This window comes from Armigeres subalbatus, chromosome 1, assembly GCF_024139115.2.
Source record: "Armigeres subalbatus isolate Guangzhou_Male chromosome 1, GZ_Asu_2, whole genome shotgun sequence".
In the NCBI taxonomy this organism is placed as follows: Eukaryota; Metazoa; Arthropoda; class Insecta; order Diptera; family Culicidae; genus Armigeres; species Armigeres subalbatus.
In genome coordinates, this window is record NC_085139.1 from 23,728,783 (window position 1) to 23,744,350 (window position 15,568).

At 38.8% G+C, this 15,568-nt stretch overlaps 1 protein-coding gene across 1 annotated transcript in view; it reads right to left on the minus strand.

Moving 5' to 3' along the window:
* Positions 1 to 14,821, minus strand: part of LOC134222701 (ankyrin repeat domain-containing protein 12) — a 509,755-nt gene extending 494,934 nt beyond the window's left edge. Inside the window, exon 1 of the mRNA XM_062701874.1 lies at positions 14,428 to 14,821. Within this exon, the coding sequence (XP_062557858.1) occupies positions 14,428 to 14,457 (30 nt within the window). The 5' untranslated portion in view covers positions 14,458 to 14,821. The remainder of the gene's footprint in view (positions 1 to 14,427) is intronic.
* Between the last annotated feature and the right edge of the window lie 747 nt (positions 14,822 to 15,568).

Below are 15,568 nucleotides of genomic sequence, written 5' to 3' on the forward strand. Positions count from 1 at the left end.
ATACCAAAACGATGAGATCTACAAATTATCGTTATTTCACTGAACAATATTATTTAGTTAAAAATAATTATTTTGAGCTTTTTAGTCGAAACTCGAGTCAAGTACGAGACACTGAAGACGGCCTTACTGTTGAGGTCGAAATACGTATCTGTCAAGATACAATTAAGTGGTGGAATTCAATGGGATTGTACAAACTCGTCTTATGACAAGTGAATATTATTTAAATTAACAAATATGCATTAACCAAATATGTATAAAACCTTGAACACTTTTAACAAAACATCGAAGAAATTTTCAAGTGGAAAGCTAAATGCGTTTCTGTTGAAGATACAAAATTGTATTACGTAGTGAGATTTAGTGAAAGAATTCATATGTATAAAATTTTAAGTGCAGTTTGAATGGCTTTATTCAGCGGCGCAGCCGAATTATTTTTTATGATATGGAAATTAGAATTATTAAAAATTAATTTTGAAATTCCGCGGAATTCCGTTTAATTTCGTTAAAAGTTTGATTTTTCATTCGAAATTTTCGAAATTTAACGATACGAAATCAGAAAATCAGATTTCGCCATATTCAAATTCCGCGGAATTTCGTTTCGAATGCTCTAAAACGAAATGTTTCGAAATACCGCATATGCTTATGTTATATTATCAAACCAATTCTAATTTTGAACAAAGACGTGTCCTGCAAAAACGTTTCTTCTTATTGACTTTTGTTCTTATTGTCAATTGACGTTTATTATTCATCGTCCACGAATACAAGAGGAAATCGGAATACACAAAGATCACAGGGGCTGTTAGCTGCGTTATACTTCTCCTTCTTCTTTTAAATGGCTCTACATTCCAACTGGAACTTGGCCCCGCTTTTCAACTTTGTATTCTATTAGCATTTCCACAGTTATTAATTGAAAGCTTTTATATGCCCGCCTGGAAGAAGCGGAGTGCGAGGAAATGGAACAGCTGTGCCATTCTCAAGAAACATGCAAGTTCTTTCAGAAGCTCAACGTATCCCGCAAAAGCTTCGTGCCGCGAGCCGAAATTTGCCGGGATAAGGATGGGAGCATCTTGACGGACGAATGTTTGGTGATCGAAAGGTGGAAGCTACACTACAAGGAACATTTGAATGGCGCTGAGAGTACAGGCAGTGAAAGTCAAGGCAGCGGAGGAGATGACTACGTCAGTTCAGCGGACGATGGAAGCCAACCAGCCCCCACCTTGAGGGAAGTTAAGGATGCTATTCAACAGCTAAAGACCAATGAAGCCTGCTGGTTATAATGGTATCGGAGCAGAGCTCATCAAGATGGGCCCCGAAAAGCGGGCCACTTGCCTGCACAAATTGATAGTCAGAATCTGGGAAACCGAACAGCTACCGGAGGAGTGGAAAGGAAGGGGATATATGCCCCATCTACAAGAAAGGTGACAAGCTGGAATGTGAGAACTTTCGAGCGATCACCTATCCTTAATGCCGCCTACAAAGTGATATCCCAGCAAGGATGTTATCGATCATTAAGTAATTTGCGTTCTATCATTTAGTAGTTTGTCAATAACTCATTCCAGAAGCTGAATTTCAAAATATTTTGTATGGTGGACTTCTAGCGCGATGGATTTTCTACAACACTGCCGAATGGTTCGTTGTTAGAATTCAACTAATTACGGAGTTATAGCACTAGTTGCAGTAACTTTAACTAAATGATTGGAATTTTGTTATCATTTAGTCTAAATTACTGAAACTATAGCTATAATTCCGTTACTAGTGGAATTCAAACCACGAACCATTAGGTAGAGTTGAAGATAAACCTTCGCACTAGAAGTCCACCATACAACACATTTTGAAATTCAGCTTCTGGATTTATTGAAAAACTACTAAATAATCGAACGCAAATTACTAAATGATCGATAACATCTTTGTATCCCAGATCATCTTCCGTCGTCTGTCACCATTAGTGAATGAGTGCGTGGAAAGTTATCAAGCCGGCTTCGTTGACGGCCGCTTGACAACGGACCAGATCTTTACTGTACGGCAGATCCTTCAAAAATGCCGTGAATACCAGGTCCCAACGCACCATCTGTTCGTTGATTTCAAGGCGGCATACGACAGTATAGACCGCGTAGAGCTATGGAAAATTATGGACGAGAACAGCTTACCTGGGAAGCTTACCAGACTGATCAAAGCAACGGTGGATGGTGTGCAAAACTGTGTAAAGATTTCGGGCGAACACTCCAGTTCGTTCGAATCGCGCCGGGGACTAAGACAAGGTGACGGACTTTCGTGCCTGTTGTTCAACATTGCGCTAGAAGGAGTCATGCGGAGAGCCGGGGTAACAGGGGTACGATTTTCAACAGATCCAGTCAATTTATTTGTTTCGCGGATGACATGCACATTGTCGGTCGAACATTTGCAAAGGTGGCAGAACTGTACATCCACCTGAAACGTGAAGCAACAAAAGTTGGACTGGTGGTGAATGCGTCAAAGACAAAGTGCATGCTTGTGGGCGGAACCGAGCGCGACAGGGCCCGCCTGTGAAGCAGTGTTACGATAGACGGGGATCCTTGCTAACGGCTGATAACAATGTTAGTCGTGAAATACGAAGGCGCATCATCTGTGGAAGTCGGGCCTACTACGGGCTCCAGAAGAAACTGCGGTCAAACAAGATTCGCCAGCGCACCAAATGTGTCATGTACAAGACGCTAATAAGACAGGTTGTCCTCTATGGACATGAAACATGGACAATGCTCGAGGAGGACTTACAAGCACTCGGAGTATTCGAGAGACGGGTGCTTAGGACCATCTTTGGCGGTGTGCAACGGTGTGTGGCGGCGAAGAATGAACCATGAGCTCGCCCAACTCTACGGCGAACCCAGTATTCAGAAGGTAGCTAAAGCCGGAAGGGTACGATGGGCAGGACATGTTGCAAGAATTCCGGACAGCAACCCTGCAAAGATGGTGTTCGCTTCCTATCCGGCAGGTACGAGACGGCGTGGAGCGCAGCGAGCGAGATGGGCAGACCAGGTGCAAAACGACTTGGCGAGCGTGGGGCGTATCCGAGGATGGAGAGATGCGGCCTCGAACCGTGTATTGTGGCGTCAAATTGTTGATTCAGTGTTATCTGTTTAGATGTAAACTAAATAAATGAAAATAAATTGAATGAATGAATAAATCAATTTTAGGCTAATCAAAGTTCGCCGGGCTGCTAGTCCTTCATAAAAAGACCGGCCACTCCTGGGTGGTTTGATGAATGAAATAAGTTGTATTCTGAAAAATCAGAGCTTTTCGAAGAGTACTTGAGGCTTGAAAGAGAGCTCAAAAATATTCTCAAGGCTAAAAAACTTAGCCACTGGTGACGTTTTGTCGAGGCACTATCACGAGAAACCTCATTGACAATCCTTTGAAGAACGACCCGCAACATGCGCAACCGCATTTTTACTAACGAGAGTGAAGAATACTCCAACCAATGGATAATCAAATCCACAAAAAGGTCTGTCTAGATTCCGTACCAGCTAAACTGCTATTTCGAGATTCAATAACTGATCCCGGTTCTTTGGGTGGATCATTCTCAATGCTGGGTCCATATATGTCTCTTATTCCATCGAACAACTCTGAAACTGGTTGTGATAACATCAAATTTAATCTTCTTACGAACCTCCCAGATATCGCAAAAAAAAACGATTACTTGACCCGTATAACTGTTTCATGGAGTCAGCGTCTAAACGTGCGGTTGGCCCGGGTGGGCCCCGCCAAGGGCGCCAGCCCTCAGGGTGGCGCCGATATCACGAATCACAGTATGTGAAATAGAACAATTTATTTGTATTAGTTAAGGAACCGAAAATAAGAAATCGACTTAAAAGTCTAAAAATCTATAGGTGAGATATGGAGCACTAGTATAGCACATCACCCACCTAGTCAACACAAAATCGTATATGATGCAACATAAGAAGCTTAAGTAAAGGCGACCCGAGCAGCACAAGTCAGACAAAAATGGTTACAGCAACTTATATGTGACTGAATCTGGTCACATATGAGTTGCAGTACTCTATGTGGAACATGCGTGCTGCTAGGGGATATACGTACATATTATATGGGGAAGTACCTATATGGCCTCCACTTTTGCATCTTATGTGACAACATATACGATTTTGTGTTGACTGGGCAGGGATCTCCGGTAGAGGTGTGCGCCGGTCCGATATTCGTCGGCGATATGGTAGATGGGTGTTTTACCGTTAGCTATCTCAGTCTAGAATAATAAAGACGGCTAGTTTAGCATGGCCAACGATAAAATAGTAATTTCTTAAGAATTTCTGCGGGAGACTTTAAGGAGTTTTCAAGAAAAAATCTCTGGAATGTTCACAAGAAATTCTCCGTAAGTTTAACGGAAACTTCTTTAGAATTTCCGCGGAGTATTATTCAAAATGTAAATTTCAATAAAAAAAACTTTGGAATTCAACGTAAAATTGTTCGAAATTATTGGATTTCTACAGGAAATTCTGTGTACAGTGGACGTTCGGTTACTGAAAGTTATTTAACTGCTATGCTTTTAACTGCATTTTGAAAGTAACATTCGTTTTGCAGTTGTTGGACAGCTGAGCTTCAAAACGATGTCGATGATAACTGCAAAGTGTTGCACAATCCAGGTGCACTTCTATTCTAACGTCATCTGATTGTTTGACGTCTAGAATGCGTCGCAGTTTTCGAACGCCATTCGCTAACTGAAACGAAAACAAGTTGCAACTATCGAACGACTAGTGTATTGTCCATAGGAAATTCTTGAAAAATTTCGTGGGCCAAGAGCGAAATACGGCCGACCTGGTAATTTGGCCTAAAATGTCGTTTGCCCTAACAGGTCGATTAGCCGAAAAAGTTCATCAGCCCAAAAATTTTTAGGTCGATACCGGCCTTTAAGCCAAAAGCCATCTAACCAAATTCCATTAAGCCGAATTGAACGTTTATCCGAAACCGTTATCAGGTCGACAATGGTTTGACCAAAAATTTAGTTTGACCGAAAACAACATACAGCCGAAATGGACATTTCGCCGGACTGGTAATTTGGACGAAAAAAATCGTTTAACTAAATAGATCATTTGACCGAACATGCCGTTTGGTAGGAAAGATAATTTGATTGAAAATGTCCTTTCTGCAAAATAACCCTTCCGGTAGAACGGCATTCTCTGTCAAATGACCTATTCGGCTTAACGTCTTTTTTGGAAAAATGATCAATTCAGCCGAACGACACTTTTCAGAGAAGGTTGCAGAAAAGCCATTTTTTGTCAATTGATAAAAAGGGCATTTCGCCAAACAAGTGGTCAGTTTTTGACCATATTTCCCGTTCTGTTAGGGCAAACGGCTTTTTCGGCCAAATTTACCAGTTCGGCTGACTGTCGCTTTCAGTCAATGGAATTTCCCAAGAGTTTCTTATCGAAAATAGAAAGAATTTTCTGAAGAAATCCAAAAAACTTCTCCCGGTGAAATAATTACTATAATAAAAGATTAAAAAAAACTAACCATCTTAATTAATCCAGATTGAGTAAGTCAACGTTAAAGCATCTCGTTTTCCAGTCACAATTTTCTGTGTGAATTTCAAAGAATACTTAACAGAAACTCAATAGGAACTTTCCGTGGATATTCTGACTATTTTCCTGTAGAAATTTGGAAGAACTTCCCGGGCAAACTCTAAGGAGATTCTCATGTAAATCCCAAACGATTTTCCATGGTACATAAATCCAAAGAGCTCCTCTTCGTAATTTCAAAGAGTTCTCGAAACTTGAAAGTAGTTCCCGTGGAAAATCTGAAAATAGTTTTCAGAAGTTCATCAAATTTAGAGGCGAAATTTAAGAGATTCTTTCGTTATTGTCTTGAAAATATTCAAAATAACCAATCCAGCCGAACAACACTTTCGACCGAATGTCCATTACGTCTAATTAATATTTTTGCCAAAAGACATATTCACGAGTTTTTCAGCAAATGAGAGCATATGGAAAACATATTTTGACATCAAATTGATTCATAATTTGCTTTCAAAAATGAATCATCATGATTGATTATATATTTTGATCTCATTTTGCTGTAGTTTACTAAATTGAATGATATGACATCAAACTGTGTACTTATTTCGGTATCGGAAACCAATATCAAAGTAAGTTTTCAATTTGTTCTCATCGACAGCAGGAATAGTTTTTGATTTGATGTCACAGTAAGATTTTTCTGCTATACGTTTTGTTATTTTAATCGTTAAAACGACCAAAAAGATATCAAATTAAGTAAACATAATCGATGATTTCACAACATTAAAACAAGTTATCGATTTGCTCTCAAGCTTTTCTCCGGTAGGCTTCCACAAAATATTCTTTTCGGTTGAACGACATATTCGGATTAACAACTTGCAGCCTTGTGGCTTTCTGCCGAGCGAAACTTTTCCGTTTAAAAGTTTATTTTAATATTTTTTTGGATTTCAACGGAAATTCCTTCGCAATTTTCACGCTTAGTTTTTACGGAGAGCTTTTCGAAATTTTATCAAGATATTATATGGAATTTTCATGAAAATCATTGGTACTTTCATTGGTAATTCTCTGGAGTTTCAACGTAATGTTGTGAAGATCTATCAGGAAATTATACGGAAATTGCACTGAATCTTCGGTGTTTCCACTGAAAATTTGAATCAGCGTGACATCGGCGCGCCGATGCAAAAAAAGCCGGCGTCGGCGTGGCGGCGCTTACCTCCTCAAGTCACCACGAGGACGTTGACTAATGTCCCTGTCCTACTAACTTAAAAGATATCACAATGAACCGTGTTTTGGTAAAGTGTTATGCACGCATAACCCGAACAAATAAACAAACCTGAAAAAATCTAATCAAACTGATTTTTGAAGAAATTCGAACTAAATCTAGGATGAGACATTCCTTGTAGAGGAATAGCTTATTAAATTATAATAAAAGTATCCCATAAATCCTGAATAGCTTTCCAAAAACAATCAACAGATTTACACAGTTCAACTGAAACCAAAATTATGCAAAGCGTTTTAATCGTTTCAAAGCGTTTCGCAATAAGTTTCATGGAAATGTGTATCATAAATCTAGACACAATACAAGGAACAATTACTAGAGAAATTTCAAAAATAATCTTTAGAAATTTTTTTTTTCGATTTTGAAAAAAAAGTTCCAAGTTATTTAACTGCTATGCTTGGACCCTTGGGAAAAACAATGATTTTTCAATAATTCCGAAATGCAATGTCCGATCGGGCCAATTTCCAATAACAAACCGCATTCCCCGTCGAATTCAACTTGTTGCGAGTAAATCGGGTAATGCTAAGTTCCAAAAAGTGTGTCTACAAAATTTGTACACACACACATACATACGCACATACAGACATCACCTCGATTCGTCGAACTGAGTCGATCGGTATATAACACTATGGGTCTCCGGGCCTTCTATCAAAAGTTGTTTATTAGGAGTAGTCTTATAGCCTTTCGGTACAACTTTGGTGTACGAGAAAGGCAAAACTTTGTTGTACGAGAAAGGCAAAAACACTTGGTCATATTCACATAAGATACGGCATGTGTGGAGCTCGAAGCAGAATTCATAAACAGTTAACCGGTGAGATTCATCCATTTTGATTTAGTTTACACTATAATTCTTAAAGCTGAAAGATGGCTATGGTATTTAGGAAAATATGACATCAGCCACAGCTACATAATTCCATCTCTTGCCATTTAACTCCAATTTCTTCAATAATAAAAAAAATAGTGGATTAATCATAATAATAAAAAGCTTAAGCACGCAGTAGTATATTTTTCCAGATCTTCTGTACTGGTAATGTGCATATTTCTTTTGAAGAGAGTTGTCGTAATAGCTTAGCAATAGCTGACCGTTCACAAATTTATCAATGATGTATAGGAAGAAAGGGAAGGAAAGCTCAAGTATTACGATTGATAAAAAAGATCAATCATACAAATAGTGTTGAGAGAGAGAGAAAGAGGGTCTGTGTGTGTGTGTGTGTGTGTGTGTGTGTGTGTGTGTGTGTGTGTGTGTGTGTGTGTGTGTGTGTGTGTGTGTGTGTGTGTGTGTGTGTGTGTGTGTGTGTGTGTGTGTGTGTGTGTGTGTGTGTGTGTGTGTGTGTGTGTGTGTGTGTCCTTCTCTACCCCTCACCCAGCTGAGGATGTTGATCAAGTAGTACTACGAATAATTTGATCATATCTCATGCTCCGTAATGGTGCCCTTATTGTTATGAAGACTAGTACTACAAAAAGGATTCACTTCTGAAGAAAGAAAATTTCTTCAGAATGTGTAGGGAATGGGATGTACTAGTTGTTCATAACAGGTACAGCAAAACTTCACAAGGACGCCCTTATTCGTACTAACTACTCAGGGAATAGAAGGTCGAGAAGAGCCACCGCTGCTAACTAAAGCGTGAACCGGATACCTGGGACTCCCACAATATCCGCGGCAATAGCAGCAAACGATGCCCTATACGTTCTTCTTCTTCTTATTGGCATTACATCCCCAAACTGGGACAGAGCCGCCTCGCAGCTTAGTGTTCATTAAGCACTTCCACAGTTATTAACCGCGAGGTTTCTAAGCCAGTATACCATTTTTGCATTCGTATATCATGAGGCTAGCACGATGATACTTTTACGCCCAGGGAAGTCGAGATAATTTCTAATCCGAAAATTGCCTAGACCGGCACCGGGAATCGAACCCAGCCACCCTCAGCATGGTCTTGCTTTGTAGCCGCGCGTCTTACCGCACGGCTAAGGAGGGCCCCTGTACGTATTTAGTGTTTATTATCAAATTTTCAAATTTATATAGCAACAAAAGAGAGAAAGGAAATAATTGGAAATTGCTCACTAGTTTTAGTTTTGGACACGACTCAACTACGCATAGTTCTTAATAGAATTATTTATAAAATATCAATAATGAGAAAACTATAATAAAATTATCTATTAAAAAATTTAAAAACAGATTTTAACTAAAACGTTATTTAGCATAAATGCATGACGTCTTAAATAACTGATGTGAAAGTCGGCTTGAGTATGAGGTACCGTACCCATTCAGTAGAAGATTTTTGAGGAAAAATGATCAATTGAGAACCAATGATTAGACCAAGGATACGACAGTTAAAAGGCACAGTCAAAAAAGATAGCAACAGAGAATTTAAAATAATATTGGGTTGATCTCACCAAATGCATATCATGCTCCGATGTTTTCATACATCCTTCGGGAAAAATTGCTGACCAACTAAATCCATAGCACCAGAAACCCTGCTGGAAACCGGGTTAATATTGCTGAAGAAGATGCGCCATCGTTTGGTTCAAAGGCAGCAGTTTTGATGACTACGATTCAATTTTGCACTTCATTTGATCCGAGCTGAATTGGGATGGCAGCAGCTTTCTCAATGTCCGGTTTCGATAGTAGAGATCCGACAGTAGGCAGACGGCAAACATATACGTACACGCTTTTGGATGCGGTGACCTTGAGGGCCACATCTTCGCGATTTATTGAATTGTGACGTTGTATTCTGCAGTTTTATTTCTCAAACCCCAATAAACATTTTAATTTTAATTTAGGTATAAGTCAGAAATTTCATAAAAAAATGACGGATATATTTTTTGCATCCTTTCCACTCTACACCTACTTAGATCACTCAGAGAGAGAGAGAAAGAGGGTCTGTTAACTTATTATACTATCAAGTTTTATCAGAAACATTTTTGTTATTTTTTTTGCGTTACGTAAATCATGAATCTTCCCTTACCAATTTTTTTGCGGAGACTTACAAATGGTCATTGGCTTTAGAGCTGCTTTTTTATTTTGAGACGTAATATGTGTTATTATCTGAGAAAATGGGGTAGCGCATTTTAATCAACCGGCGCATTTTATACATATTTCCCCTACAGGGGACGTGACGAATGTTTGCATAAAATTTCAAATAGAAATGTCTCATGATTAAAGAACAAGATTCAGATATACATATCTGGTAGCATCCTGATATACGATTAACTGGTGTAAATTTTCTAAATATTTCAATTACTGTGAAAATTCGTCGCGGCCTATATGAATATATTTTGAGCATGGATTAATGTTTCTCATTTTTTTTTCTGCTGGCGCTCGAAAATGCAAATGCAATCATTTATGGTGAAATTATTTCATATATCTTATTTGAAATTATGATTGTCTAGTGAGATTTTCCGGATATGGCAGATAACTGCTCGATATTCTGGCTACGTGACCACCGCGGTCTTCCGATTTTAGCGTTGTGAACGAATGATGGTTCTCTTCACAGTTCATGCAATATGTTAACTCGTGGTTCACCTTTTTCACGTACCGTCCGCCATCTGCAACCCACCATAGATCCTTTTTAAAACTCCAAGTACGCGTTGCTAATCCACGAGCATCCGATTTTATAACGATCTCAACAGTATTGCGTTTTTATCACCATGCTAAAATTGATGAAACGAAATCATGCAATATTCTTGTCAATGAAAAATGGTTCTTTTTATTTGGTGAACAACATCTTTGACTCATTCCTCTTTTCTCTGTGAACCTGGAGGCTTTCTTGATGTTTTTTTTTTTGACGTAAACTACGTCTAAGGGGAAGACTCGGATACAGGGTGGCAAATGAAAATTTCCAAATTCGAGACCGTCGTCCGTTTGTTTTGTTTTCCTCAACAGCTGACCTAAAATAGTATTCTAATGATTTTTTACATTTCCCTGTTAAATTCACCAACTTTTTGTATATACAAACCTTGCGGATCTCAAAACGAATCGATTAGGGGAAAAATCTTGCAAATCGATCAAGCCGTTCGCGAGTTAAATCGTCAGGAAGGAAATCTCAACTCATGTTTATTATATAGAAGACTAGCAGACCCGACGAACTTCGTTTCGCCTGAAAGCGATTTATACTCTTATTAGTTATCGAGTTATGTCGAAATTTCTGTTTCATTTGTATGGGAGCCCCCCATTCCAAAGAAGGGATGGGCCTCGAATCATCTTACCCGTCCCCAAAAACCTCTGCATACAAATTTTCACGCCAATCGGTTCAGTAGTCTCCGAGTCTATAAGCTTCAGACAGACAGAAATTCATTTTTATGTTCATATATAGAAGATTAAGATATGGTCTCCGCAAAGTCAAGTGGGAGGGGGTAATCTTCTTCTTCTTCTTCTACTGAATCGAGCGGCGTGAAAATTTAAATGCAGAGGTTTTTGGGGCCTGGGAAGGTTCTTAAGATGGTTCGAGACCCCTCTCCTCTTTGAAACCTGGCTCCTATACAAATGAAACACCAATTTCATCATAACTCGAGATCAAGCAAATGAAACCAAATCTGGCGTGTGGAGGTTTTAGAAGGGAAGATATGTTTCTATGATGGTTTGCAACGCCTCCCCCTTCTGGAAAGAGGGGCTCCCATACAAATGAACCAAACATTTCTGCATAACTCGAGAACTAATCAGAGAATAAATCAATTTTAGACGAAATAAAGTTCGTCGGGTCTGCTAGTAAAAAATAAATATTAAAATGTAAAAAAAAATTTAAAAAAACTCCTCGGGTTTGTTGAAGAATGTTTTTAAAAATCTCAAAATTTACCTGAATTTTTTTTGTTGCCCCTAAAATTGTTGTTTTTCAGCAAAACAATCAGAAGGGGGGAGACTTATTTTAAAAGATATTTATATCGGCCTAATAATATTTTGTCCAATTAAATGCGCACCTGAGTCAGAAGGATTTAACTTTGATTCAGGAAGTGTGAATGCACTTAAGATATTTTTATAATAGCTACGTGGGTGCAATCATGCGGTACTTATTGTACACGACAAAAACTTCGGAACGCATACGTTCTTGAAACGGGCTATATGAGTTACAATAGAGTTATCACCTTCTTGATCCCTGATTCAAAAGTCTTGCAATTATATTGATAAAATGATATTTCACGGATATTTCATCCATAGTGACACTCAGTGTTGGTAAAATCATACTCAAATCTGAATCACCGAGGTTTCATGCACGAGCTAACTCGCCTGCGATTCTGTAGGAGGAGCATCGCGCTTGGGTTTCTCGGTCAGAATCGCGTCGCTTCGCTCACTCACCGAAAAATGATTTCGTTCTAAAAAGCGTCAAAACGCAATCGAGGCGTATGTTTTGTTTATATATGCCATTATTAGCCATTGTTTTAGACGAAAGACAGTTAATTCAATGCATTCAACATTGAAGAACACGTAAATATCATGCAATGATGGAAATTGCGATTCGAATCATGAGCAAATCACTGGGCCATGATTCTGATGGGATTTGACTCACGCATGGTTTGAATTGCCGATGACATTTGAGATTTTGAGATTTTACCACCACTAGTGACACAGCCAGCCAGTGGGAGTTAGATTGTAATAACATACACACCCTCTTTTCCCGTCCGCAACGTTTACTAATCGCGCGCATCGCAACCAAATTAATTGGGTTTTGGTACTTGATTGACATTATATGATATCTAGTGATGCACGAAAAACAAGATATGACTATGATTGGAATGTTTCTGAATAATAAATGTTGCAAACGGAAAAGAGGATGCTCCCCTAGGGCTTCTTCTATTGAAATATTTCATCAAATGCTTCAAAACCCAAATGTAGGCAATTCGGATCCAAGAAAGGCATCATTACCACTGAGGAAAAAAATTGGGTTTTTGATAGTAAATAGTTTTCAAACAATTGTCGTATCCAACAATTTTCATATCTTAAGATACGCTAGTTTTGTTCGAAAAATATGTAATCAAATGAATTTGCTAAAAATATTCATGCATGATGGCACTACAATCCTCAATGAACAAAACTGCCTTACGTAGTTTACGTTGGGCGGTTGTGTCTTGTACATAACCCTTCTGATTTTGTTTCTTAATTTTTACTCCTCACTCATTTTTCACGAAAATTTGTGGTAAGCAATTTCAATAAAATGTGTTTTGACGGGAGTAATTTAAAAAAAGATTCTAAGCACGGAAAATATAGAGATGCTGTAAGTTAAAATATGGTATAATTTTATCGTCCTATGAGTTTTCGCTTGTTTTTCATCGCTTTTGTTTCTTTTTTCTTTTTCTCGTTCCAGAGAGCGAGTAATGGCGCTTAAACTTAGGCCTATATGTACACTGATGTACATAAGTATTCGTTATATTTTCATAGCAATATATCTGAATTTATGCGAATACTTTTGCCCATCAGTTTATAAGCCAGGGCACTAGACTAAAAACTGTGTCCCATCCCAAGACGTCGAGGACCCAAGGAGTGTACAATAATCTTCTTAGCAAAGTCACTCCCAACGATTCGTCAATCATCTTTCGCCCTGAATGTAAAACGGTCGGTACGGCTGTCCCCGTTTCTTCCTTTCGTAGATTCAAAACTCTTCGTTGATCATGTTATTTATTACTAAATAATCTGATTGCCGAGGAGTAATGGATTTTCTCCCAAATCCAAGCGTGCACGGTGAACCTGGCCGTTTTAATACGTGTGCCATATTTATGATATGCTGCAAATATTAATGCAGACAAGAAAATGCTCGGAATTACAACCGACATTTCCAGGATGCTTTTCAATACTGGCTGTGCATGTGCTAAGACAAGACAAGACAAGGGAGTCACAGGATATAGAGCTGTTTCAAGGTAAATTTTCTATACCACATTTTATAATACTACTTGGAAAAATGCAGCTACCTATTCTGCCCATGATCGCATATTTGAAACATTCGCATATTTGTTCATTTTGTAGAAAGCGTGGGAATCGTTCAGAAAGCTCAATTTACTGCATCTAATCTCACAACAGTAAAATAGGCTTTACTATCTTGGTTTTCTGTGGTAAGCTGGAAATGATTGAGTTTGTGGGTAGTATTCACAAAAGATTTACAAAATAAACCAAAATGCAAATGTTACAAATATGCGATCATGGGCAGTATTGTTCTATGAAATTCAGTGATTGGCCGGGTTCTTTCAGTGTAGCTCCGTAATATTTTTTGTAAACTATAGTATTCATTTCTAAAATCCTAATTCGTGGGATTTCTGAGAAAAAAATGCGTTGTAAATTTTTTTATCTCCATTGCTATACAAAATGCTTGTAAATAAATAAATATTAGTAAGATAAAAATGTAACAAATCAATAAAACTGATTTTTTTTTCAAAGATTATCCCTTCTTTAAAAGCCTCCAATAAACTCAAAATACATCAGAAAACTGCAATGGAAGTAATTAGAAGAAGAATTTGTATGGTTATTGTGTAGTTGATGTATCAGCGTATATTCAAATTTGCTGAAAACTTTTAAAAAATTAAGGAAAATCTAACATATTTGTTTTTCTAGAAATCTGACAATGTCATGCGATGTGAATTTTACAAAATGTGACACAACGAATTTCACATAGTCTTGAAAAGTATTCAAATGAAAACTCAATCTTGGAAATTAAAATAGGGTTCACATACCTTATGGATTCTTCGAGGACTTTTATACATGATGGGCTGTTTTTTTTCTCAATTTGGTCCAACTCTCTAACACTTATTATTACGAAGATAATAAGGTAGAAAATCACTTCTAAAACTCTTCCACCAAGCTCCCACTAATTTCTTTCTATTCACTCACTATTCTACGAAATTACGTATCCATGTTTTCACTTATAACTAATCCCAGTTGTCTCACATTAATTCACACTTTGCACAATATTTGCAAAAAAAACTACTTTTAGATTGCCCCAAACTCCACGCACAGATTATCAGAAAATTGTCACAGTAACAGAAAATCAAGGCAACTTCACATGGCAGTGATAAAGCTTCTCCCGGAATCATCCAGCGAGGTCCGCATGGTTTCCCGGACTGAACACGCCGGAGAACTCAACGCGTCTAGCGACAAATCACTACTGTGGCCGGCAGGGAAATCCTCTGAATTAATCCACGGCGAGGGCTCCAGGCGATAATCGGCGGGCACCTGCCTGCGACACACGAAACCTCGATGATTATTATTATTGCCCTATAGAGTGGTCGTTTGTTCGTCCTTTCGTCGCTGGACGAACGGACCCGGTCCGTGAGATTTTCCCAACTTCTTGAAGGGGCCCGCTCGTGCCCTGTTGGGGCGGTTTCGTGAGTGTGTGACGCGAATGGATGTGTTTGCGTTTCACCTGTAGACGTATTGGGGCAGGCAGTCGAGTCAAAGCGCAAGCATTTCCAGTTTTCATCCAGTTCAAGGATAATTGCATTTTTATTTATTAGCACCGTCTTGCAGGGAAAGTGTTGCTGCTAACTGGCTCCCTGCTGGCAAAGGGAAGGGAAGTAATCGGAGGAGGATAGCGCTGATGAGAGGAAAATCGGTAGGCCTTAGCGCTTTTCGTGCGGTCGTGACGCGGGTGATGGAGGTCCATCCAGCTGTCAAGGGCACGCTGATGGCGCAGAGAATTCAATCTCGGCAGGGTGCTACTCAGCGCTTCTGCGGAGTGACAAGTCGTCGCTTTATGTTTAGTGGGAAGGATTTTAGATTTTTCGATGGGTGAGTGACTCAATCAGGGTCGATCTCCACGTGTTGAATTGGAGAAACGTGTGGTGAAATGCCCTTAGAATAAAATTTTAAACTTTA